This window comes from Mus caroli, unplaced genomic scaffold (assembly GCF_978045245.1).
Source record: "Mus caroli unplaced genomic scaffold, Mus_caroli_1 scaffold_1, whole genome shotgun sequence".
Classification (NCBI taxonomy): Eukaryota; Metazoa; Chordata; class Mammalia; order Rodentia; family Muridae; genus Mus; species Mus caroli.
In genome coordinates, this window is record NW_028227256.1 from 31,688,771 (window position 1) to 31,715,417 (window position 26,647).

A 26,647-nucleotide genomic window follows, 5' to 3' on the forward strand; every position below is an offset into this window, starting at 1 on the left:
ATAGAGAAACCCTGTCTCAGAAAACCAAAAACAAACAAACAAACAAACAACCTTGGTAGAACATAAAGAAAATAATACTATTTGAAGTAAAAAAAAAAAAAAAGAAAATTCTACTCATCCCAATCAGAATGGCAATCATTAAGAAAATGGGTAATAACAGATGCTTGTGGTAGGGATAGTGACTCACTGTTGCTGCTGGGAGTATCAACTAGTTCACTATGGAAATCAATGCAGAGCTTTCTCAGAAAACTAAAAATAAGACCCACCATATGTGGATGAAAGAAATAGCTCTTGCTTCAAAGAAATAAAAGATCTGGTTTATTCTGGAAACAAATATGAACGAACATGGCCTGGAGACAGGTTTTTAGGTTTTCCCAAATACTGTTTTCCAATGAGGTAGCAATTATAGAAACCTTTTGAAGTAATAGAAAGGAAGCTGTAAATCATGACCCTGTTCAAGTACACACCAGGGCACACCAGGCAGGGAGGTTATAGCAAGGTAGGGAGAGCTCTGCTATAAGCCTTGGATGCTGTCAGACAGCACTCTTAGCCCATTGATTGGTAGAAATTAGGCTTTTGTTAAGTTGATACATTCCAAAAGGGTTTTATTTGTCACAGGGTGTTGGGTTAGATACAGTGGCAAGCAAAGAATGGCTACTTAGAGGGCTAATGGTGGCCCAGGATACATTGTAATTAGGCTCTGGATCTGCAACATTCCAGCCCCTCCAGGTCACTGGTGTCCTAATCTTCAGATCAGCCATTGCAAACACAGCTCCTCTCTAGGAATTCTTGTTCACACATACAACCTAGCTATACCACGCCTAGCTATGTTTTGAAGGGACTCACAGTTAGTGTATCAGTAAGATACTTACACATCCATTTTTATTGCACTAGTTACGTTAGAAACACACAGGCATCCTTTAACAGAGGGTATGGGTAAAGAAGGCATGTTTTATATAATGAATTTCATTTAGCTGTAAGGAAGAATGAAATGTGCATTGTTTGCAAGAAATAGGCACGACTGGAGATTGTCCTATTAAGTGAATTAAGACAGACTCAGATAAAATAAACATCACACATTTTCTCTCACTTATGGATCCTAGATTTCATATAGATATATAAAGTCATGTATGTGTATATGATTTGAAAGTAGAAAAAACTATGGGAGCAGAGATGATGAATGGAAGATGGAAGGGGGAGGGAGCAAATTGTCTCGGGGGTTTAGAAGAGAAGAGAGATGGCCAAACTACTTATATGAAACCCACTGCCTGGCCAGGACTTAGGCTCTCTGTGGCCTGGACTCTGTTGGACCTGTAAACACATCTGTTCATTTCATGATGGTTCCTTTCCTCCACATGCCCCTGTTCATTCTGGACTGAAGGATGGGCAAAGCGATTGTAGATTACTTTATGAAAGTAATTTACGGCTTCGGATGATATTTCCTTCTCTGGAGAGGTTCATACTTGCTTTTGCTAAGTAGCTGTGGGACCTGGTAGTTAGGGTACCACTAGTTCTGTGTCCCAGGAGTCAGAGCTAAGCAGGTCCTTCATTAACCAAACTTCCTACAGATCATCCTTCAGTCTAACACAAAGCAAGATGCTCTGTGCTTGTCCCTGGGCAGGTGAGGGACACTCTTGTATCAAGTTCCTTTCCTTATAACCTCCTTGTTGAGTTGTTACAAGTCTGGCCAGCCCCTCAGCTGCATCTCTGGTTTATAATCAGGAATTCATACTCTCTATCCCCGAGGAGAGGCAGTCATGTGCATTGGTTAGCACATTAAGAAATAACCTCAGAGAACTCTAAGACACATTGGTGACACAGTAAGGAACGAAAACAAGCACACCCTCTTGGAGCAATGTGGCCAAGAGAGAGCCTGGATTTGATGTCTCCAGTTCTCTCCCACTGTCTTCTACCTGTAACGTTGTGATTAGTGGCCTATTTGTAGTATGTCTGCTGTATGTATCTGTATCTTCCTGCATGCAGATGACTGCCTGTCCCTATGCCTGCCTTATCAAAGGCCTTTGCTTTATCATCTCACACAGAAAGCATGGCATGGGGAGAGGGGATAAGGTATGCTTTACCGAAATCCTTAAGAGAGCTTTACAAGAAGCCATTTTGCAGACCTCAGCTGACCCTACAGCACTCAGAAAAGCAAACGGCGCTGCAAACAGATGATATCAAGTGATCCCCATAGGCTGTTTGCAACTTTTATGGTGGGTACTTGTTGTATGAGACTGATTTCAGGCTGTTAGCTGTTTTCACCAAATGGCTATCAGAATGCACATCCACACATGCACTCTGGGTTGGGGCATGGAATAGAACATAACCTAAGATCAAAGCTATGCATTGATGTGGGTTCTAAAAGCCGAATGCATAAGGAATCCAAGGCATATTACATTGTCCTCTTAAGGGCATGGTAAGCTTAGACAGTAAGATAGCAGGTTAAAGACATCATCTTCAATCATCTTGAGGTGTATTGATAACTCAGCTGTAAGGCTCAGCAAAAGTTCAGCCTTAGGTATCAAGAGAGATTTTCAAAAAATTGTATCACTACAGCCACACAGACTTGGCTTCCCTGCCTGAGTCTGTCCCCTGAAGTTCCGTCAATCTCCATGGCTTCCTCGTGATGTCAAGCACACAGATGCATATTTTAAGACAAAGTTCCTTGTATCCCAGGCTGGCTTCGAAATTGCATTTAGCTAAGGATGACGTTGAACTTCAAATGTTCCTGCCCCTACCTCTGGGTGCTAGCATTACTAGAGTGTGCCACTGAGCCCAGTTGACACAGCATTGGGGATAGAACCCAGGGCTCCATGCATCCTACCATGAGCTGTTGCCAGTCCTTCAAGCACATTTTAAAAAAAGATTTATTATATATATATATGAGTACACTGTCTCTGTCTTCAGACATACCAGAGAAGGGTATGGGATCTCGTTACAGATGTTTGGGAGCCACCATGTAGTTGCTAGGAATTGAACTCGGGACCTCTGGAGGAGCAGTCAGTGCTTTCAACCACCAAGCCTTCTCTCCAGCCCCTCAAGCACATGTTTAATGCCAGCTTTTTCTTGCTGTTCTTCATAAGCAGGGTTTTGTTTTCTTTGTTGTTTTTAAAGATAGGGTCTCACTATGCAACCCTGCCTGGTTTAGAATTTGCTATATAAATCATTAGGCTGGCCATGAGCTACAAAAATCCAAGGGCATGCTTTACTGTGTCAAGCCTCCAGAAGTGAAATGTTAAATTACAGGCTGCCGTGATCACAGGCAGACATGTGTTATGTTCTTGTTTCTGCTTCTATCGCCATGCACAAGTCAGCCCTGTTCACTGTGGGCACCTATCAGATTTTGCCCTTTTATCCAGCTCTAAATGCCTAGATTTCTGCCAATTGGTTTTGGTCAATTTATAAGAATTCTATTGTTTAGATGGTTTTGGAATTTCAAATACTGACTGCTTAGAACTATCTTTCAAAAGACTGCTAGCCTCCTACATACACAAACACACACATATGTGTGTGTTCATGTGCATATATAACGTACATGCATATGTGTATATGCATATGTATATGTGTGCCCGGATATATGGAGCTTAGAGAACAACTGTGGGAGTCAGTCATCACCTTCTACCTTGTTTGAAATAAGGTCCCTTGTTATTGGTCACCGCATTCAGCAGGCTAGCTGGCCTACACATTCCCTTCTCCACCTCCCATCTTGGATAGAAATGCTGGAATTAAAGGTGTGCACTACCTTGTCACATGGTTGGGGGTCAAACCCCAGTCCTTATGCCTGCACGGCAAGATACTTCCTCACCGAGATGTTTCCCAGACCTTAAGGAGACTTTTTTAAACTGCCATCTTCATTTTTGATTTGTTTACATTTTCTCTTTCTGGAAACTTTGCTGTTTAATGCACCTTTTAGGGCATCAATTCATTTTGAGTCGGTTTTTGTTTTTAGAATTGAATTTGCTGAAATTCCAGTTAATTCTCAAGGGAAATACCTTAAACCTTAAGATATATAAATCACACAAAGGGAGGAATGATACAAAGGCAAATGATCTAATTTGAAAACACTGAAGTGTAAGCCTGCTTTTCAAAAGATTCCCTTAGTAATATATCTTCTTATAGACTGGGAAGCAGTATTGAATTAACCGGCCACAAAGAGCTTTATAGAAGCTTTTAAATGGTAAAAGATCAGAGGCTCATTTTATTTCAGTCTCTATGATGGCTACATAGGAGTGTCATTCCTCCTGCACTTCTCTGTATTTAGTCGCTGTTGATTCAGTTCAGTGTCTGTTATCAGTCAGGGTCTCTTCTGGACGGCTGGAATGCAGTAGTGGACCAGCTACATACCCAATGAACAAAAGGCTTCATTGTTTAAAAAATGTGAATGAAAAAAATGTGAATGATTAAAGTATATACACACATATTATATATATATATATATATATATATACATACATATACACACACAAAGACATCTGTGCTCTGCACTTAGTATAAAGCTCTGGTTATAATCAGTGAAGCCCATCTCGTTTATACCTCCTTACTCCTGGACTTTGTCACTTAGGCTGTGGGAGCTCTCCTGGCATTTGCCTTTGCCGTGGGATACACTGATTGTCAGTGTGGCTGGCTGATGTGTCTGGGTTCTTAGAATGAGCATTCCAGCCTTTTGATTTTGTACAGCATGGGCGAATTCTTTTCTGTGTGAGTTGATTTTGTTATTATAATCTTCCTGTGTCATCCAAGGTGACCTCAAATTCATTATCCTTCTGCTTTAGCCTCCTGGGATAATGTGTGCACCACTATTCCCTGCTCTATGGAACTTAAATGGATAAACAAATAGGGCTTCTAATTACTTCATTTGTTAAATAGATATTTTTTACATCCCACCTCTGTGCAAGGCATTAGTATAGGGGCCGGGGACCCAAAGTGCAGCAAGCCAATGTCCTTTCTTTCAGCTCTCCAGCGGCATCACTCCTAGCATAGGGGTTCTAGTGAATGGTGCTGGTAAGCATAGCCTTGATGATGAACATTTGGTTCCACCTCGAGCATCAGCTGCAGACGACAGGGAGAGCAATGAGCCACAGACTGGCAGACTCAGCACCAAGTACCCAAAGGTCAATGTCATATTGTCATATGTATTCTGGTCCTCAGCTTTATAGAAAGTGACACACAGGGAAATTCCTGGTGCATTGTGATCTCTGCTTGGATACTCGGCTTCTCTTTGCTCTCTAGTCTGGGAGCCATTGCTAGTGACTTACTTTATACTTATTTTTGAAATGATGCTTTTCACTGAACCTGGAGTCCACCATTTAGCAAGATCAGCCGACTAGCAAGAACCAGGGCTCCTGCTCTCTGCTTCTCCAGCCCCTGGGGTTATAGACGTGTGGCCTGGCTTTGGGGTTGATGCTGAGGATCCAGAATCACCTCTCATGCTTACACAGCAGCCTCTTTGCTGACGGAACCATCTCTCCAGCCACCTCTCATCATTTCTGCAGCTCTAAGCAGAGTCCTGGCCAGGATGCTCAGTACACACTCATTGATGGGACTTGGCATTAGGCTGAATTGCTGCAGGGCAGGAGGATAAAACCATCTAGCAGTGACTGTCAGAATCACTGGCCGAGTAGAAAGAACATGACCCATCAGCCTCTGAGGTCATACTGACACTGACTATCCAGAGACACCAGTGTCAAGACTAGGATGACCTCCTCTCACCTCTGACCCTGTAGCAGTCATCCTGGACTTAGCTCCTATGTAACAGCAGGTGCTAGATTAATGCTGAGATGTAGAAATATTGATGGGCAGGCCCTCTGTGACATCCCATGCAATGCTGAACACAGTTGTATGTCCAGTAGCTAATGACTTTCACATCAGTCTCAGAAGCAGGTAGCCGTGCAATTAATGCGCTTAGCAAGGAAGAACGGAACTGGGTCTGGGCAGTGGTGCTTGGCGAGTTTGTCCAGGAGGCCCTCACAAGCAATTTTTACTGAAATTGGCCCATTAACCCTCAGCTCCCAATGACCAAAGGAGTATCCTCATCAGAGAGTCACGAAAGCAAGGGATCGTTATCCCACAGAGTTACCACACACCCCCAGGGCCAGTAGTTTGTGTATGATGTACATGTACGCATGGGTTAATGTGTACGTATGGGTGCACGTGTGTACATGTGTGTATGAAGGCCTGAGATCAACACTAGCTGTCTTCCTCTGCTCCTTTCCATCTCATTTTTCTTCTTCCATGTTCACATGTGTACCGTATACATGTGTGTATATTCGTGTTTGCATATTCATGGGTATACACGGGTATATGTGTGCCTGTGCACACATGCACATGGAAGCCCAGGGTTGGAGTCAGGAGTCATACTTACCATCTCCCCATCACTCACTGAGGCAGGATCTATCAGCCAAACCCAGAGCTGACTGCTGTGACTAATCTCTTGCTGGCCAAAAGGCTCCGAGGATCCACCTGTTTCTATCTCTGCACTACTGGGATTACAGGCGTGCACTGACATTTCTGCCTTTTATGTATGCCATGTAGGGTGCAGGGAATCCAAACCAGGAACTTTTTTCTTGAACAGCAAGCATTTTGCAAATGAGCCGTCCCTCCAGCCCCTTGTTTTTGCCTAGTTGGGACAAAACACTATTTCACTGTATAACCTAGGCTGCACTCAGCTTCCCCATTGTTGGTATTACAGGTGTGCACCACTATGCTCAGTGCTTCTGCTTTTGACTTCTGCATTCCTGAAGTGCTAGTCTCTGTTAATTGGCATTCCTCCTAACCATCTTCCTTTCCTGTTCTTCATATAGTCAATACATTGGGACTATGTCTTAGCCATTGAATGATAGACTATAAAGTGCCTGGATTCTGTTATGTTTCTTTAAAATATTTATTTACTTGCTTATTTATTTTTGAAATAGTAGAGGACCCTAATTCAGCTCCCAGATAAAAGTCAAGCATGGCAATGTATGGCTATCATCCCAGTACTGGGAGTGAGAAACAAGGTCATCCCTGGGACTTGGTGGCCATATATCCTCCTTCCAGGGTTGGGGAGAGACATCAGAGATGAGGTGGAGAGTGAGTGAGACGACAATCAGCATGGTCTATTCTCTGGCTCCCACATGCACGCGCACAGTCACATGAGGTTGTACATGGTTCGCACATGCACACAGTCACAGGAGATATGGAAAGACTTACGCATTAGATGTCTGTGTGTGTTGGATGCACATGGACCTGAAGCAAGGACCCAGGTGTGTATCAACCTCCTGCCCTTTCCTCCATAGTCCAGCGAAGGAATTTCAGCTGCAGAATTTCTTTTATCTAGAATGAAGTCAAACAAAAATTGCATGGCAGAGAAGCTAATGAAAATGTTCCTTGAATTTTCTTCCCCTAAGTGTGGAGCAGATAGTCTTGGTATTTCCACACACTGGAACTTGCTAGCTCTCCATCCCAGCCAAGCACAGTCTGTGCAGGAGAAGTGCCTGAGTCTCATCATGGTTCAACACCATGTCCAGGAAACTGATGAGACCTGCTTTGACAGGAAGACAAAAATGGCCATGAGCAAATCTCTTCATTTGTCTTGGAGGATGTGTCCACTGAAGAGACAACGTCAGATCTAGTAAGGAAAGGGGTGGGGTGGGAGTGAGGGTAGCAGAGCAGGGTGCAGTTTATGGAAACCGTGGATGTTTCTGGCAATATCGCAGGGCTTGCATTCTCTGAATCCCAACCATAAGCACATCCCTCAAAACCTCCCCTGGGAGAACACTGGATACTGGGTGTTGTTGTTGTTACTGTTTGGAACGGTGTTTCCTATAGCGAAAGTTGGTCCAGACTCACTATAGAACCAAGGATGACTGAACTTCTGACCCTCCTGCCTCTGCTTCTTGAGTGCTAGAGTCACAGGCATGTGCCACTATGGACGTTGAACCCAGGGCTTCATGTATGCCCCACTGCAAACATATAGTATGCACAATAGTGGTTGCTTTGGCTTCTGTCAACACTAACTCAGCATGGTCAGAAGCTTGTGGAGCCGGAGTGGATGAACAGGTGCAGAGGCTGAGGAGGGCGCATTGGGCTCTAATCTCACCAGTACCAGCTGTCCTGGGAAACACTTGACCTCTAGATGAAGGTATCCTTCAGACCACATGGTCCAGTTGTGTGTTACAGACATTTTGGCTGTGTGAATAGGGGGACAGAAGTTCAATGGGGGGCCCCCACTGGAAGGTTGTCAGTCTTATGTTAGTCAGGGGCATGGCCTACTTTAGAGGGCAGCAGAAGATGGAGAAGACAAGGTAAGTTCTGGGTGATAAAGTAAAGGGAGGGCCGACAGACTTGCTCATTGGTGTGAACTGTGAGAGAATGAAGGGAGACTCCTAGAACACGAGGCCACTGCGTTAAGTGAAATAAACCACACTGTGAAAGACAAAAACAAGGATGGCGTGTTTCTCTCGTATGCGAGAGCGCAGAAGGGGGATGGGCGAAGGGAAGGCACTATTAAAGCAGCAAGAGGGGAGGCAGTTAAAGGGGGAGAGAAGGAAATGAAGGAAAGAAGGAAGGAAACAAAAGCAAAGGTATAAAGGAAGGAAAAAAAAAGAGAAGGGGGAACTGTTAGGAAGTTTCCTGGTTGTATGACTTTCTGCCTGAGAGGGTCCAGAGGTGGCCAAACTCCCAGTCCCTGTAGTCCTGGCCCTAAGGAGGCTAAGGGAGCAGTTGGGAGTTCAAGGCCAGCCTTGCCCACTTAGAGAGGCCCAGCAGTTAAGGAGAATGAAATCATGTGATTTCCGTAAAACTAAGTAGGACTGTAGAGCGTTGTATCACAGGAAGTAATCCAGGCTCAGAAAGATAAGTTTTACACTGGAACCTTAGGAAAAAAGAAGAGACATGAAAGAAGAGAGAGAAACAGGCTGTGTGTGTGTGTGTGTGTGTGTGGTAAGAGAGAGCAAGAATGCATGTGTGACTGTGGGTACTCTCTGAAGGGATAATAGGATCAAAGTATCCTATAGACTTTAGGAAAAATGAGACAGAAGCAGGAGAGATAGCAAGCATGAAGACCCAAGCCTGATCTCCAGCGCCCATATTAACAAGGTTGAGTATGGTACTGAGGAGATAGCAATGCCCACGGTCCCTGGGGCTTGCTGGCCAGCTAGCCTAGCATACTTCAGGCCAGTGTGAGACTGTCTCAAAGGAGATGGGTTGCATTCCTGAAGATGCCAGACAAAGTTATCCTCAGGCCCATTCATTCTTTCTCTCTCTCGCTCTCTCTCTCTCTCTCTCTCTCTCTCTCTCTCTCACACACACACACACACACACACACACACACACACAAATCTTTCATTCAAATAATTGTGACATGCTTTGTGACACTGCAGACCATGGGGCAGAAATAATGGAAATGCTCATCAAGTCACCTCGTGGCCTGGCTCGTCGTCACAGAGAACTGAAGTGTTTGCTAAAGCTGGTAGTTTGGGAAGCTAAGGACTGTGCTGTGCAGTACAAGCATGGGCTCTAGAATCCTGTGCTGCAGGTCGGCACTTGCCATTCCGGAAAAAAAAAAATGTCATAGTCACAACAAAGTTTGCAGCAGAGAGCAAACACTGTTCTAATTCTTGGCATGCTGAATCTGTCTTAACTTAAAATTTCCAGGTGTTGAAAGTCTTGCTTCACTTATGCCTGAAGCATGATACTTCCCATTGCTGCCTGTTTGTGTGTGTGTGTGTGTGTATGTGTTTGCAACCATGGACATGTGCACAAATGTACTCATACATGTGTGTGCACACGCATGTTCGGGACAGAAGACAACTTCAGGTATTGTTCCTTGGAAGCTTTCTACATGGTTTTTTTTTTAATGATTTTTTTTTTAATTTTAGTCCTGGGGAGGGTGTGTTGAATGGTATGTTTACGAGTGCAGGTTCTCACAGAGCCAGAGGCATTAGAATCTTCAGGCTTACAGGCAGTTGCTGATGCTGGAGGTGGGCACTAGGAACCCAACGCAGATCTCCTGCAGGAGCAATATGTGTTCTTAATCACTGGTCCATCTCTCCAGCCACGGGTCTTTGGAACACGAAGCTCTCTCCGGGACCTAGAGCTTGTCAGTTAATCTATGCTGGCTTATAGCAGTACTTTCATGGTCGGCAGGGGGAGGGGGTGGAGGGAGAGAGGGAGGGTTCTTCCCCAGACTATCCCATTTAACTCCCAAATAAAAGACACAAAAATCTGGTACTTTTATTAACAAGCTGTAAACATAAACTGGGCAGGTCTGAGAGTACCATACCCAGCTAGGCTGCTGGTAATCAGGTGAATGCCCTGCTACTTGCCATCTCAGTCTGGTTTTGTTGCATGTGTGTCCTCAAGGTGATTGTCTCTTGGCCACATCCTCGCTGTCCCTCCTCGTGGCCCAGGCTGCCTCATGGCGACTGCCTGCTTTCCTCTTCTCCTCTCTTCTTCCTCATGCTCCCTCCCTGAGACCCCCCTCCTCAATCCAAAGTTCTGCCTTCCTCTCTCCCCTGCCCAGTCAATGACTCCAGCTTTTTATTATCCAATCAGAGATCATTGGAGAGCATTCTTTCCGCTCATTGGTCAACACAATACCCATGCCCAGACTGCAACCTTATTTTGGGGCACAGAATTCAGCATCAGAATACACAGCACACAAGACCAACCCCGACACTGGCTGACTAGCAAGCCCTAGGGACCCACCTATCTCCACCAGCTCTGGGATCACAGGTGTGCACCATTGTGCCTAGCTTTTTTGTGTGTGTGCTGGGGATCAAACTTAGGGTCTCATGCCTGTGCAGTACGTGCCTCACCAACTAGGTGGTTGTCCCAGTCCTTGGGAGTCACTTTGTGAAGTAGTTGGGACATTATAGCCCCATGTTACAAGGTTGAGACTCAGCTCCCCCAAGTTCTTCACACATGGCGTTGCGGCCCCAAGCAGACAGTTGCAGCAGGAAGAGGGGTCATGGGCAGTGGAGCTGAGGTAAGGGTGGCATTTAGCTGGTTGAAGTTCAGTTCAGTGTGATGAATGATTTTCAGGGTTTCAGAACCATCACTATTATGTCTTTCCAGAACATTCTCATCTTTTCAGATGTGAACTTGGAGCCCCAAAGACACCACTGGAGTTAAGAGTGCTTGCTACTGTTGCAGAGGAGCTAAGTTCCCATCAAGGAGCTGAGAACCACCTGTAGTTCCAGCTCTGGAGGATCTGATGCCCCTGGTCTCTGAGGACCCCAGCATTCAAACACACACATGTGTATGCACACACGCGCGCACACACACACACACACCTCGGTGGCCACTGAGCGACACTTCCCTATCTTCCCATCCCTGACTCCCTGGTAGGCTCTTATTTATTTTGTGCTGTGAAGCGTTTGCCCGTGTAGATACCACGCTAAGTGGCACCGTCCAGTATGGGTTCCTTTGTGTGTTACTGATCTCTCTTACCACGCTGTTTCAAGGTTCATTTCTTCTACAGGCTGCACAATACTGCACTGTCTATGCGCTCGTCCTCCATACCCAGCCCTCGACATTGAGTAGCTGAGTTGTTTCCCCTTTTGCGCTTTCAGCAATAATTTTGTCACAAGTGCTTGGTATACAAGTGTCCATCAGAGTCTGATTCCATGTCCTGAGGGAGTATACCAGGAGGTGTGTCAGTCAGTGTTCTCAAGAGAAACAGAACCGATAGAATAAAGAATTTATTCAATCAGCCAGCGTATGCAATATGGCCAGTTTAGCAACACAGCTGTCTCCCATCGGAGAGGTCAAGGATCCAGTGGTTTCTCGGCCCAGGAGGCGAACTGCTTCAACAGTTTCAATCTGGCATGGAAACCTGGAGGGTTCCTGGAGAGGCACAGGAAAAGCTGGTTCTGATACCAGCGAAGGCTTCAGCAGCAACAGATAATTAACTCATCTGCCACAGGCAAGGCCAGTGGAACAAAACAAAACCTGAAAAAATCTTCTGCCACGCCCCTTTAGACTCCTCCCACACTTGTTGGTGGGTCTTCTCACACCAGTTAAGATAATTCTGCAATAGAGACGCGCCACTCAGGAGATTCTAAATTGTGAAAAGTTGACATTTGAAACCAACCGTAACAGAGGGTATATGGTAGATTGTTTGTATGTGAACTATGTGTTGTGTCGTGTGTGTATGTGGTATATGTGTTTGTGTGGGTGTGTACATGCACAGACGAGGCCAGAAGCCGACGTCCAATGTCTTTCTCGGTCAGTCTCCTTTTTGAGACAGTCTCTCTCTGAGCCTGGAGCTCACCAGTTAGCCAGGTTTCCACTTGCCTCTGCCTCCCAAGCAGTGGGATCATAAGCATGGACCTCCGTGTCTGGCTCCCTTTATTTTATGTGATTCCTGGGGGTTCACATGCCTGCACAGGAAGCACTCTAGTTACACGTGCCTGTACTCTAGCTACTGAGGTATCTCCTCAGTACCTATGCATTATTTTCTAAAGCACTGGACCATTCCAGCTCCATGTCACCCTCAGACCTTTCTCCATCTCTTATTAGCATCGTTGCTTTTATAACAACCCCCTAAGGATGTGGTGTGGGAAGAGAAAATTGTGGGGAGTGGTATGTGCACTGGAGTACAGTGTCCACGGAGGCCAGAAGAGGGCGGTAGACCCTCTGCGTGCTGGAGATCCAGGTCATTGTGAGCTATTAAACGTGGATGCTGGGAACCACGAGAAAGCTCTTAACCAAATCCAACATAAGTGCAGAATAGAAGTCAACACACAGAATCACAATCAATGAAAATTCAGAGTTATACAGCCTGGTCCCAATAGATAAGTCTACAAAAACGCTCCTGCACCCAAGGCAGAGGGAACATTGCTGAAGAGGGGACAGAAAGATCATAAGGGGCAGAGGATCAGGGAGTTTGCTATGAGACTGTGTTTCCTAGTAATGCCAGAAGCCACACCCATAAAGTCTCACCCACATGGCTACCTAAACATGAGCTGAACAAGGACAGCACCAATAGACTCGCCAAGCTGGACAGGGAAAAGCTCGAGAGACCTCAACCTTCCACAAAGAACTACAGACAACCAGGGAAAGCTGGGAGGGAGAGAGGTGTTGTTCCCCAGAGAAGAGAACACCGACTGGTTGTCCAGTTCTAGTCAGGTCTGCAGGCGTGCATACAAGTAACAGTGTATGGACTCCACAGGTTATATTATACTTAGTAAATATGTATGTGTGTGTATGTATATGTATATATATATATATATATATATATATATATATATAATCACCTATGCATACAATAACAATGAAAAAAGTCATGAATTTGAAGGAAAGCAGGGAGAAGTGCATGGGAGATGTTGGAGAGAGACAAAGGGAGAGAGCAATGTTATTAAATTATAATCTCAAAAAATAAAAAAAAATATTTTTTTGCTTCAAAAATCATATAATGTGGATATGTGTACATGCACGCACACATACTCCTTACCCATACCCATGGCATGCATGCATATGTATGTGTGTGTGTGTGTATATATATATATATATATATATATATATATATAGTGTGTGTGTGTGTGTGTGTCTGTGAGTATTTCCCCAAAGATTAACCTTTCTTCTTTGTCTTTGGTCTTCTAAAGCCTTTTATACTCATTGGTAAATGGCTTTTAACTGGACTCAGTCAGAGAGTTCTTAGATGACATGCCCCAGCCAACCCTGGTATCTCCTAGTTTTGACCCAGGGCTAGGTGAGTAGCAATAGTGATGTCAGTGACTGAAACATTCCAGCCACCAGGCAGGGATGGCTTGACTAAACAGCCCCTGACCTTCTCTTCCTCCCCAAAACATAGTGCTGCTTCTATAATCGCCCAGTTCCTTTGCCACGTGCTCAACTCCACGTTTCAAGCTGACCTGTGCCTGCTGCTGTCTCTTTCCAGGGATGCCCGACGGAACTCTGGACACTGTGTGTGCCGAGGAGACAGGCAGTGAGGAGGACCTGTATGAAGAGCTTCACAACTCTGGCCACCACTACAGCCACCCTAGAGGAGGTGGAGAGCAACTGGCCATCAATGAGGTAGTGTGAAGGAGGCTCAGCCAGTGGAATGAGGGCCACATGACAGGCTCATGCGAGCCAGATGTGCAGTTGTGTTCAAAGCACACAGCACAGCTGGGGTGCACACAGGACCCTTTATCCTGCGGCTGTTACCCCATCGTGAGGCATTTATATAGCGCCGTGTGTTTAAGGAAGAACTTCCCTGGGTGGATCCAGGAGCAGGGGCAATGCCAGGCTGTAGTCCTAATGAAGAGAGATGCTTACGAGAGGAGACCAGGACTTCCCTGTTACTCCAATTCAGGTGACATTCTGGGTAGACTGTGCTTGAAGCAAGGGAAAACTGATAAGCTGGTTTCCCTCCTGCGGACACACGCTCAGAGTACTTGCTGTTGCCATGACAACCATGGGCCACTTATAGGTTTTGCTATTTCCTGGCTAAGCAGACAAAATTAGTGAGAGAGTGCATCTGGGCAGAACCGGTTCCCATTACAACTCCTCCTTGTAATTTTTAATTGACACATGTTGTGTATGCTTTATTTAAGTATGACATTTCAGTTAATATATACAGTACGCAGAGGTCAGATCATGGTAATGGACATACCAATTACCTCGAAAGTTTATGATTTTTTTTTTGTATGTTGGAAACATTGAGAGCCTCATCCGTATTGTACAGCACGTTCATATTGTACGGAGGACCACGTGTGCTCATGTGTGTGGAAGCCAGATTGTACCCTCAGCTGTTGGTCCTCAGTCACTGTATGTCCACTTCGTTCTTTGAGACAAGGTATCTCAGTGGCTTGGAGGTATTCAAGTAGGCTAGGCTGACTGGCCAACTATCCCCAGGGATCCATCTGTCTCTGTCTTGTCAGTGCTGGGATTGTACATACACACCACCACAGCTGGCTTGCCTGCCTGCCCACCCTCCCTCCCTCCCTCTCTTCCTTCTTTCCTTCCTTCCTTCCCTCCCTCCTTATTGGTTTTTCAAGACAGGATTTCTCTGTGTGGCCCTGGCTGTTCTGGAACTTACTCTGTAGACTAGGCTGGCCTCTCAAACTCAGAGATTCCCCTGCCTCTGTCTCTGGAGAGCTAAGATTAAAGTCATGTGCCACCACCACTGGGCACCATGTCTGGCTTTTTACATGGGTGCTGAGATTTCGAACTCAGCTCCTCCTGTTTGCAAAGCATGTACTGTACAGCCTCCCCAAGCCTTTTGAGCAAACTCAATTGAACACACCAGGGCCACCCCACTTTGCTACAGTGATCTAGAGGCTATTATGCCTCCTATCCCGCTGCCCCTCCTCCTGTAGCCAGCAATTAACTAGCATTTCTTAAGACAGAATATTTGAAGCTTTAACTCTCCTGTTTCTCACTGGGAGGAGGGTGGGACATAGCAGTGAGCTTGTCCTGCCTAAGCATGAGATCCTGTGTCCGTGTTTCTGCTTCAACAGAACAGAGGTCTTGCTATGGCATTGAAGAGTTCCCATCAGGAGACGGTGTTCAGTTGGCTGTGATATCTGTGAGCAGATGACAACCAGCCCTGTCACTGGGGAGGGGACAAAGACACAGTTCCACTGTCACCCTCTGCAGCCTGAGCGGTTCCCCTAATCTTTTTAGGGACCTGGGCAGAGTTCAGGAATATTTTAATGAGGAAGAGAGCTGGTTAGTAAGGAGAAAGACACGAATAACCCATGGCAGGTGTCTCCTCAAGGGAAACCTGCCATCGATGCCTTAGCTGTATGTGGTATTTTGGTGGTCCTCTGAATTACACCTTTTTCTTTCTTTTTTTTTTAAAGATTTATTTATTATATATGAGTACAGTGTTGCTGTCTTCAGATACACCAGAAGAGGGCAGCAGATCCTGTTATAGATGGTTGTGAGCCACCATGTGGTTGCTTGGAATCGAACTCAAGACCTCTGGAAGAGCAGGCAGTGCTCTTAACCACTGAACCATCTCTCCAGCCCCAGAATTATGTCTTAAAAGGTTACTAAGAAACCTTTTTTTCCTCTTCCTTTTCTCCCCTTTTTGATAAGTGGATTTAGTGGCTCTGGGGATATGCTGGATGGAATTATAACCGGATAAGGTGAGGTCAGGAGCCACAGGGTTGCGAACGAATTTGTCCTTTCTCTGTAAATGCAGTGTCTGGTGAGATTCCTAGAACACTGAGAAGGGAGCGAGGCTGTAGGTGGTTAACTGTGAATGGAGACATTGCTCCCCTGATGATGGGGATGGGAAGCTTCAAGCAGATCCCTGGGGGAGGGGCCCACCTCCTTTCTCATGTCCCCTAACCCTCTCCATCTTCCTCTCCTGCCTGAGACCTCTCTGAAATCATTGTTGAGTATGGTACCTTCTTTACACATAAAACTAAGTAGTGAGGTGTCTGGCCTCTTCTCAGAGGCCCAGATCTGGAGATCATTTTTTTTTTCTTTTTCTTTGTAATACATTTTCATTGCTGTAGCCTTGAATGGAGAAAGGCTTATTCGTGCTGTGGCATCAGAGGATATAGTCCACAGTGGAGGAACAGCATGGTGGCTGGAAGGCACTCATCCTGTCAGAGCAGATTCCCTCATGGCACCAACCAGGAAGCAGAGGGCCTGGGCTGGAAGCAGGGTCTAGCTAATCTCTTGAAAGTCCATCCCTAATGACCTACCTCTGAAAATCATGTCTCTCACCCTGAGGCTTCTAAAACCTTGCTAAATAGTGTCAGCGGCCAAGAATGCAAGCCTAAGAGGGGAATTTCACATTCAAACCACTTCAGCTTTCATCCTATTTTGTAGTTTTTGGTTTGTGATACTAAAGGGTGAAGCCCTGGTCTTGCTCATACGAGGCACCCCTGTTCCACTAAGCCATATCCCAGTTCTCTAATAATGATTTAAAGGAGCCATTCACCAATGCTTGATGCAGAGCTTAGAAGATAATCCAGTTGGTCACATATTTATCTTACAAACAGGAGGCCCTGTGTTTGATACATAGAACCCATGCGAGAACTGGGTAGAGCAGTCTAAGCTTACAAGTTCAGTGCTGGGGTTACAGAGACAGGTGGATCCCTGAGGCTCCCTGGTTAGCCAGCCTAGCCTACTTGGCAAGCTCTAGGCCAATGAGAGACTTTATTTCCAAACAACAACAACAAAAAAGGTAGATAGCTCTTAAGAAACACACTGGAGTGGGACTGGAGAGATGGCTCAGTGATTAAGAGGACTGACTGCTCTTCTGAAGGTCCTAAGTTCAAATCCCAGCAACCACATGGTGGCTCACAACCATCTGAATGAGATCTGACACCCTTTTCAGGTGTGTCTAAAGACACCTACGGTGTACTTACATATAATAATAAATAAATCTTTGGAGCGAGTGGAGGCCGGAGTGAGCAGAGGTCCTGAGTTCAATTCCCAGCAACCACATAATGGCTCACAACCATCTGTAAAGCAGTGTACTCATATACATAAAATAAATAAATAAATAAATAAATAAATAAATAAATAAATCTTTAAAAAGAAAAGAAAAGAAACACACTGGAGGGTCCTCTTACTTGCACGCGCACACACACACACCCCATACAGGTGTTTCTTTACTGGCACACATATGTGTACCTATATATGCACAAATTCATACATACACTCCCCAATAATGCCTAATGCAAAATCAGTGAAATGTAAAGAACATGCAAATAACTTTAAAATTTTAATTAAAGAAGTAAGTTTGTGTGGGGAAGGGATCTTAGGAGATAGAACCCAGGACCTTGGGAATGCTAACCACATACTATGCCATAAAAACTATCCTCCCAGCCCCTAATCTTTCTTTTTTGGGGGCTGGGGGTTCGAGACAAGGTTTCTCTGTCTAGTCCTGGCTGTCCTGGAATTCACTCTGTAGACCAGGCTGGACTCGAACTTAGAAATCCACCTGCCTCTGCCTCCCAAGTGCTGGGATTAAAGGCGTGCACCACCACCACCCGGCAAATGACAGTTCAGATGGCTATAGGCTGTCAAGTACTTCTAGGGATTTGATCCACAGTCCACTGTGGTCCTTTGGATCCATAGTCAGTGCTCTTAACAACTGAGCCACGGCTCCAGTACGCCCCCCAATCTTTCTATCTGACCCTCATGAACTCTTTTGATGGGACATTCATGTCTTTGTAAGCAGAATCCAGAGATGATGGTCAAGCTACGCTTTAGAGAACTAGGCTGTCTTCCTCACCTTGGGCCCAGAGTCAGGATGGAGAGCATGGAGTAGACAACTGGACATTGATTTCCTTCACTGGGATACAGGATGGCCAGGAAACTCCATGGCGACAGACTGGAAACAAGGCCATAGCTTGCTGTGGCCAGTTCTGAATAGATCTCAATAATTACAGCCAGAGTGAAAGGCCAGATCTCAGGGCTCTCTCTGGGCAGGCGCCTTGACTGTTCTGACATGCTGCAGTGCTAGAGTTCTTGTGTTCTGTAGCTACCCATTTCTTTCCCAGGTGAAATTAGAAAGGTACAGCTTGCAGTTTTGATCCCTGTGGTTCTAGACAAGGACTTCATGCACAGACCCTCTGGCTAAGGAAACCCCAGAGCCAACCAAGGCTACCATGTAAGAAGCAGGAAGTCCTGAGAGAGGTATTCAGTGAGGCAGTGCAGGTGTTGTGCACACGTAGAGGGTCCCGTGAGTCACCACAGATGGTGTCCATATGCAAAAGACATTTGAGGACAGTACAAGCAGTGTCCTGACGAGTTCTGTAAGCACCGATTGCAGTCCTTAAGATACTTCACATCTTTGTTGGCTGAAGGTCTTTCAGGGGATAGCAATCATGGGAGGTAGCCTCTTTCTTATGATGCTGTGGGCTGTGCAGGAAAGAGGAAGCCTCCTCACCCATGTCTATTCTCCACAGAGCTTACCTCAGTGGAGCCACCAGTACCTCTAGATCTTAACATAGAAAAAAAGGCAAGAAGAGACTCTCTAAACGGGACAGGAGAAAGGGCAGGGTCAGACATGAAGCAAGGCCCCCAGCTTCCAGGGACAAACCTCAGGCTAGACAGCCCATCTAATTGTGGGTCTGGGGATATGAGTGACTTCTCTGGGCTCTGACTTTGACTGGAGAGTCAAGAGAGATTGAGTGCTTTCTGGCCTGCAAAAGGCATCAAGTAGACTATTGCCAGAAGTTCGTTAAAGACATAGTTGATTGCTGATGATAGGCTAACTCCTTTGCCTTCCTCTAGTAGCCTCTTCCCACCCATTGGGCATTGTCTGTGGCCTGTACTGGCTCAGCAGGAAGCTTTGCTGGGGATTCACACAAACAAATGTTAACCCTAAAGATTATTGGAGCAGGAGACGACAGGAAAGTCCAGAATGATGTTTGGCCTATCAAACCATCACACATTCACTGTGTTTTGTTCTAGGTTGTAAACCTTTCACATTCAGGCCACCACTAGCGGGGGTAAAAAGGACTTGACAATTTCTTTAAGACTTTTAAGAAGCATTCTAATGATGCGTTTGTGTCTGTGTGATGGTACATACACGAGAGTGCAGGTGCCTGCAAAGACCCGATGAGGACATCGGAGCTCCTGGGATGGCAGCTCGAGGTGGTTATAAGGCCCTGAAAGTGGATGCTAGTAACCTAACTTGGGTCCTCAGCTAGATCAGTAAGTATTCATAAAAACTGAACCTTGTCCTCAGCCCTCGGATGTCTCAGGATTTTAGTGGAGGGGAATCGGAACCCTCTAGCCAAGAGAGTGATGGATAATGTGGACCAGAGAGGCAGTTTGCATTGTGGGTACCCGAGGAACGACTGCTACCCATACTCACACATATGTGTACTTGCGGATATAGTATAGGTTTGTCATATGTTGAATAGATGTGTCGCACATGGTCTGTGCACTTGATGTATGTCAGCCAGTGTGCCTGCCCCAGCATGCAGATGTGTGGAAGGCACAGTCCTTACTGCAGAGAGCTAACTATGCAAGAGTGGGTTGGGTGTGTGATGCCTGTCTTTCTGGGTACCCCAAGGAGCATGAGGAGGTGTGGCACAGGGTCTTGTTCTTTCTGTATCCCTCACACATACTTGTTCCTGGCGCCTTGGGACTGCCCAACTGCTGCAGGATGAATCAGCAAATGAAGCAGTTAATTGTCCTTGGTCCCTGCAAGCAGCTCTCTCCTACAGCACTGTCCTGTGTAGAGCCTTCTCCAGATGCCCATGGCTTAGGCCTGGGCATGCCTGTGCTTCCTATCCTGCCCAGCCATGCTAGCATTGGCTGTAATGCCTGCTACCTGGCCCGAGTCCATCCTCAATGGGAGGATTTTTCCCTGACTGGCAAAAGTAGGCGATGTTTGTCTGTGGATCTTTAGATCTCCCTCCCTTTCTACCATCACCTAGCCTGGCCTCATCTCCCCATGCTTCAGTTCTATTGGTGTGTGCAATATAGGGAGAGGTAGAGGGAAGACCTAAGGTGCAAACACCTTACTACCTGTGCATGGCTGCCTGTATCCTCTGGGCCAGGCCATGGCTGAGAATTCCTTCTGGCTCCAGCTGCTGCCCACACAGATGAGACCATTGGGATGCCATGGTTCCCTTTGTTACATGCACACACAGCTGATGGGATCTGCTCTGAGGTAGATGAAGAATACACACAGCTTCTAGGTCATGCTGCTCAATGCCCAAACTAGAAGCAGACAGACACTAGAGGAAAGCCACAGAAATCATCTTCCAAACTTAAAGTGCAGACAAGAGGGCTGCCAATTATAAGATCTGCAAAGCCGTGGGATTCGAACTTGTCCCAGACACTGGGTCTCCCAAAGGTGCTCAGCACCTCTCCCCCTGGCACTTTGTGGCACGTGTGAGGGTCCCGAAGGACCTAAGACCAGCCCACTATAGAGTCAGCTGTTCTCTGGCTCCAAGTGTCTTTGTCGTCCCACAGGACTCCTGTGATGATAGACATACTAGACCTGGCCTGGTTCTCATGCTTCCCAGCCTGAAGGAGGAGCCCATTATCTGTTGGTGCCTCATTGTCTTGTGCTCACCCTTGTTGGATAAACCAACTGCCTTGATTGTTTGCCAAGACAGGAAAGGAACATCTGTAAGACCCTCAGACCACTGATGCCCTAGGAGCCCAGACTGCAAAGCCAGATGGTGGCCACACTTGTAAAGCAGTTCCTCTTCATTTCTAGTATTACCCTAAACTATAGAACTTGGGGCTCAGCCTCACCCACTTCAGACATCTGTGTCTCCCTTCAGCTCTCTCCTGTTAGTCTTGCCACCTTGATACTCCAGCCTAGGGGCCACTTCTGGGGGGTGGGGGCTGAGCCTTTAAACTCAAGCTTTTTTTTTTTTTTTTTGGATTCATGTAACCCACAGAGTCGTCCCAGTCATACCCTGAGCTCTTGGGATTCAAAAAGGTAGGAGTTCCTGGGCAGGGTGGTATTCTTAACCTGGCTCAAATGCAAGGGCCTTTTGTCCTATTTCATGCTCCAGATGAGTCTGTTCCTATCATGAGGTGAAGCTCATGCCCACAGCCGGGTCTGGGCCTATCTGGGTCTGGCATACCCTGAATCTGAGGCAAGCAAACATATACTCACCTCAGATGGGATACTGAGAACAAAACAAAGAAACCCTAGTCTAGCATAGTTATCAGTGATAACTGGCTCAAAAGCAGGTGCATGACTGAAAGGCCCAGCATGTGTGATGACTCCCTGGATTCATCCCTGAAGCTCTCTACAGGACTTTTGGCAGCCCAGTGGTCAGAGTCTCTTATCCTCAGCAGTTGTTATTCCTTATATAACCCTGGGGAGGAGCCTTGTGAATCCTGTATGTTTCAGGAACTCTTTGAGAACTATGAGTTGTGTGTTTACTAAGTCTTCTCAGCACTCCGTTTTGCTGGGTGAATAGGTAACAACTAATTGTCTGATGTTTCAGAGGCATACTTACTCATCTGTGAATGCTAGATGATAGCCTTAGAGCCCCAGAGCCATATAAACCTAGCATGGGCAGCACATACACGCAATCCTAGCTCTGAGGAGCCAGAGGTAAGAAGATGAGAAGTTCAAGGTCATCTATATAAGATAAGTGAATTTTAAGCCAGTTTGGACTGTGTGACAAAACAACTGGGCTACCCTTGCACATAGCAATCTTGCCACACATTCTTAGACTCAGGGACTTCCTGAGTCTAAGTCCCAGGGTACACCCACACCCTCCAGGATTTCCATGGTCATCTGTGTACCTGGTCAGGCCAAAGCCAGGAAGAAACATTGTGCGGGACATTAGTCTTTGACCCCTTCCAGGGAAGCACCCTGGGCAGATCACACTGCACCCAGAGCTGCAGCAATTAGCAACCAGGCGACTTTAACAAGTTCCCTCCCACCCCCTCTGCAGCACCTTCACCCTGCTTCCCCTAAAGCCTGGGTTGCAGCACACTCAGCGGGCTGTGAGGGAGGAGCTAGGAGGGTGAGCGCAGGCAGCTCCGCCTCCTTTCCGGCGCCTCCGGCTCCAGCCTTGAGCTGGGATCTCCCGGCGATAGGAGCCCGGAGGTTGGCCGGGCGTGATGGCCAGGCCTCCGCAGCCCCGGCGTGGCCCTGCAACGCCTGGTGGTGCCCTGCGCGCCCTGCTGCGCTGCAACTTGCCCCCGGGCGCCCAGCGCGTGGTGGTCTCCGCTGTGCTGGCGTTGCTGGTCCTCATCAACGCCGTGCTGATATTCCTACTGGCCTTCCGCTGAGCTGCGCGTGCCCGGCACCGCGGGGGAACCACGCAGGGTGAGTGGCACCTTCCAGCTGCTGTCACCGCACGAACGTGGGGGATGGGGAGACGACGACTCTCATTATCCCCATGTGCTCTTTGTCAAGGCCGGTCTGGGGATCCCACCCCCACCCCCGGGGATGCCACCCTGAGGTTAGCTGAGGGGCGTGGTGGCACACGTGCCCAAAAGACCTTTCATCTGCCCTAGAGGCTGGGAAGGAGGGGGGTGGGACAACATGGCGGGTCTCTCTTAAGATGCAGAGGAGCTCTGACTTGCTGGCGGAGGCTGTCTGGAAAGGGTATGCATGGGAGGGCAGGGCATGTATTGTGTGAGTGCAGCTAGAGGCCGGTAGAGGGTATCTGGGCTCCTCTGCACGTGATACCGGCGTTTTTGTTATTTTAGGCCTTAAAAAGTGCCAGTCAGTCTCCTAGGGCAGAGCTGCTGCTGCCTGACTTGCAGCAGCCACTCTGAACACACCCTCCCACCACTTCCGTTGCTCAGGGACAGCTTGGTGGGAAGGCGCCACCACTCCACATGAGAGAGGCATACAGGACGTAGGAGGGTAGTAGGGTGATAGATAGAAAGGCTGTGATGGTCCACAGGGGTCAGCTTGAGGCACGGCCTGGAGGCTCTACCCTACCCTTAGAACGAGTCGGAACCTCAAGGCACGGGAAGGAATTCAGCCCCTGCTCTTGGCTTATCTTAGTCCTGAACTAACCTAGGCAGTGGAACAAACCCCGCCTGCCTCCACATAGTCTTCCACCTCTGAGGCAAGGAGCCAGGCAGGCACCAACTGGAACCCTATATTTGGCAGCTGCTGCAATGCCAGGTTAAGGAGCAGGTGCACCTGGTGGGACCCACAGGAAGGGTGGCTCTGCAGAGAAATGAACTTAGCTGCAGCTGGGGTTCACCTCCGACACCCTATAAAATGTTTCTCTTGGAGACACATTTTAGTTTAGCAATGGCATGGAAATGGTTTGTTTTGGAGCGAAAGCTTGGTAGAGCCTTCCATTTGTGATGCTCATGAAGGGGAGATTCCGTTTACTGGGGTCCCGATGGGAGACAGACAGGGGAGTCTGGAAGATTTGCCAGACACAGCAGTGTGCCTGTCGGGTGCTTTCTGTGTTTGGAAACAACACTGAAGATCAACACCTCCTTCCCAGGCCTACAGGCTTCTACACGACTGGGCAGGAACCGGTGAGACTTGTCTCTATTGCCGCTCAGGACCCTGGTCTCTACCTCTGTCCCCCAGTAGCTTTCCCAGCAGCAGAACAGGATCCATACATGTCTATAAGCACTGGAGAAGGAGAGGAAGGAGAGGCTCTGCCTGCTTGCCTGCCTGCCCGCCTCTCTTCCTCCCTCCCTTCCTCTCAGTGCTTGTTCGAGGGAAACCAGGGACGGAGGTACCTCACCCAATTCATACAAAGCAGGAAGCTGGGCCAGGTTGAGTATCTAAGGTTACTTCCCCAAATCTGTAGCCGAAGTTCCAGAGCCCTGGTCAGGAACATTCCCCTGTTCTTTCTCACTGGCTTCCACTTCTTTCTCTCTACATCCTTCAAGGCTTCACATGACAGTCTACTGCAGAAGGTGCGCTGGCTCCTGGCCTGCAGCAGACTGGCTCCTCCTGTGGCCTTGCTGAGTCCTCCTGTCTTCTCCCACATGTGTGGCTGCCAGAGTCATCTGCAGAAAGTTATTGTTACAGAGGCAATGGTTCCCCAGAGGTTGGAAGTCTGCTGTCCCCAGGAACACTCAGAGCTCTGTGCGGGGATCCCTGTGTGGCATTGGGCAGAGAGACCTCTAAGATGGAATCTGGCACTGGGGTAGAGATGCTACACATTTTCCTGGGAAATACCCCTTCCTGGGCTGATTCGAGAATTCTAATATGGAAGCACCCAGAGAGTCCAAAAGGGGAACAAACAAGGATATAGAGCAGCTTAGGGGTAGGATTGGCTGGGGTGTGAGTGTGTGTGTGTGTGTGTTTATGTGTGTGTGTGTGTGTGTGTCTTGGGGATGTACAGTCGAGTTCTTTGTTAGGCTGGCCAGGAAGGAGGCCACATGCATCCCACACACCATCTCCTGCCTTAAGGCACCAGAGTCATTTATTCTTTTTTTTTGTTTTGTTTTGTTTTTTTTTTAAGATTTATTTATTTATTATATGTAAGTACACTGTAGCTGTCTTCAGACACTCCAGAGGAGGGCGCCAGATCTCGTTACAGATGGTTGTGAGCCACCATGTGGTTGCTGGGATTTGAACTCCTGACCTTCGGAAGAGCAGTCGGGTGCTCTTACCCACTGAGCCATCTCACCAGCCCCGAGTCATTTATTCTTAAAGCAGAAACAGCCTTCAGAACAGAAAACGGGGAGCCAATGGCTGGGGGAAAGAGTTCCAACCATGAAGGCCACCTGGAAGGGGCCAGGGGCAGGCGACGCAGTGGAGAGAGGAGCCTCACCAGCCCTCTGAGTAGAAAGAGCCCAGGACATAGAGCTGTCAGCCAGATATAGTGACTGACTCGGTAGCAGCTATTTAATCTCCAGCCTGGGAAGGAAAGGAAGGCAGATAGAAAGATTAAAACAGCCCTCCAGGTCTCAGTCTGAGAAGGACCACTCCTCAGCTGGTGCCTGGGCTGTAGTATGGAGCGATGGTATCATATGGCTACTTCTGCAAGGGGTTAAAGAAGCATACAAATATGACCCAGCTGCCGTGGCAATGCAGCACTGTTAACTGGATGGCCTCACAAACCATGCAAGTCCACAAGATCGTGCAGAGGGAGCGACTCCACCCTCCTCCCCCTTTAAATGGCCGCCTAGGAGAGCAGGTAGTAGCTGCCAATCGCCATGCCCCAGCCCTAGCCTAACATCTCAGGGTAGGGCATTGAAGCTGAAGCCATAAACTCAACCAAGCTGAAGGTGTGGCTGAACAGGGAAGGGGCCATGACAGTCAGTCTCATTTTGTGTTCCCTCATTGAGCTTCAACAGTCTAGGCATGCCTTAGGCATAGCCCTGCGTCCAGAAGAGCTGCTGGTCTGGAGGGAAACTTCATTTCTCTGTAAAGCAGGCCAGGATCCCTTCTAGGGCTGCTGGGTATGGAGTAGAGAAGGGTAGCCCTGCCTCACTGACCTACTGGCCTTGACTCTCTCTCTCTCTCTCCAGCTCATCAGTGATGGCAGTGTGGTGTGTGCTGAAGCCCTGTGGGACCATGTCACCATGGATGACCAGGAGCTGGGCTTCAAAGCTGGGGATGTCATCGAAGTGATGGATGCTACCAACAGGGAATGGTGGTGGGGCCGAGTGGCAGATGGCGAGGGGTGGTTCCCTGCCAGCTTTGTACGGGTACGGCTCCAGTCTGTACTTTCCTAGGTGGGGGTGAATTGAAGACTCTTAGCTCTGCTCAGAAGTCTGGGCCCCAAACAGCTCTGCAGTTCCAGGCATGGGGGGGGGGGGGTAGAACACACTCTCTCTGTTTGCCTCCGACCGGTTGGGTAGAGGATCAGAACTGTGGCACAGACTTTCAATCCCCTGCTTGCCAGCCCTCTAGGGCCACAGAGAAGAGCAGATCAGGAATATAAGAATATGATGCTTCAGAATTCAACCACTTTAATGCATCACTAAGCTGGACTGTGGGGACCGTGAAACACACACACAGCCCTGAGGGGTAGAAATATGGGAGGAGGCATAGACAGTGAGATTATACCCAAGAGAACAAATGACCAGTTCCAATCTTAGGCTGCATCTGGTCATCAAAGAACTCATGATTCAGACTCCCAAAGGTCAGGCAGAGGGAGAGAATTCCCTGGTTCTCTGGTACTCCTGGGCAGAGTCCCAACCCCTACCCTTTCCTAAACTTACAGGCTAGTGATCTAGCAAGGTCTCTACCTAGGCATATGAACTCTTACACCTAGATGCCCTAGGATGAGAAGGTTTGGTTCAGAAGTCCCTAGTGCTTTACTCC

The 26,647-nt window shown here is 47.4% G+C and overlaps 2 protein-coding genes across 4 annotated transcripts in view; both read left to right on the forward strand.

Moving 5' to 3' along the window:
- The window catches only part of Arhgef4 (Rho guanine nucleotide exchange factor 4), a 138,113-nt gene that overhangs the window by 104,356 nt on the left and 7,110 nt on the right, over positions 1 to 26,647 (forward strand). For all 3 annotated transcript variants that reach the window (XM_021176437.3, XM_029475175.2, XM_029475179.2), the window contains 2 exons: positions 13,883 to 14,019; positions 25,849 to 26,028. In XM_021176437.3, coding sequence (XP_021032096.1) covers positions 13,883 to 14,019; positions 25,849 to 26,028 — 317 coding nt within the window. The remainder of the gene's footprint in view (positions 1 to 13,882; positions 14,020 to 25,848; positions 26,029 to 26,647) is intronic.
- On the forward strand, positions 22,459 to 22,677 carry Smim39 (small integral membrane protein 39). The gene has a single exon (XM_085836274.1). It carries the CDS (start codon positions 22,507 to 22,509, stop codon positions 22,675 to 22,677), a length of 171 nt encoding a protein of 56 aa, XP_085692400.1. The 5' UTR covers positions 22,459 to 22,506.

Bases quoted from the DNA above. Each gene is read 5' to 3' on its own strand.
- Smim39 (XM_085836274.1), top strand. From the start codon at position 22,507: ATGGCCAGGCCTCCGCAGCCCCGGCGTGGCCCTGCAACGCCTGGTGGT.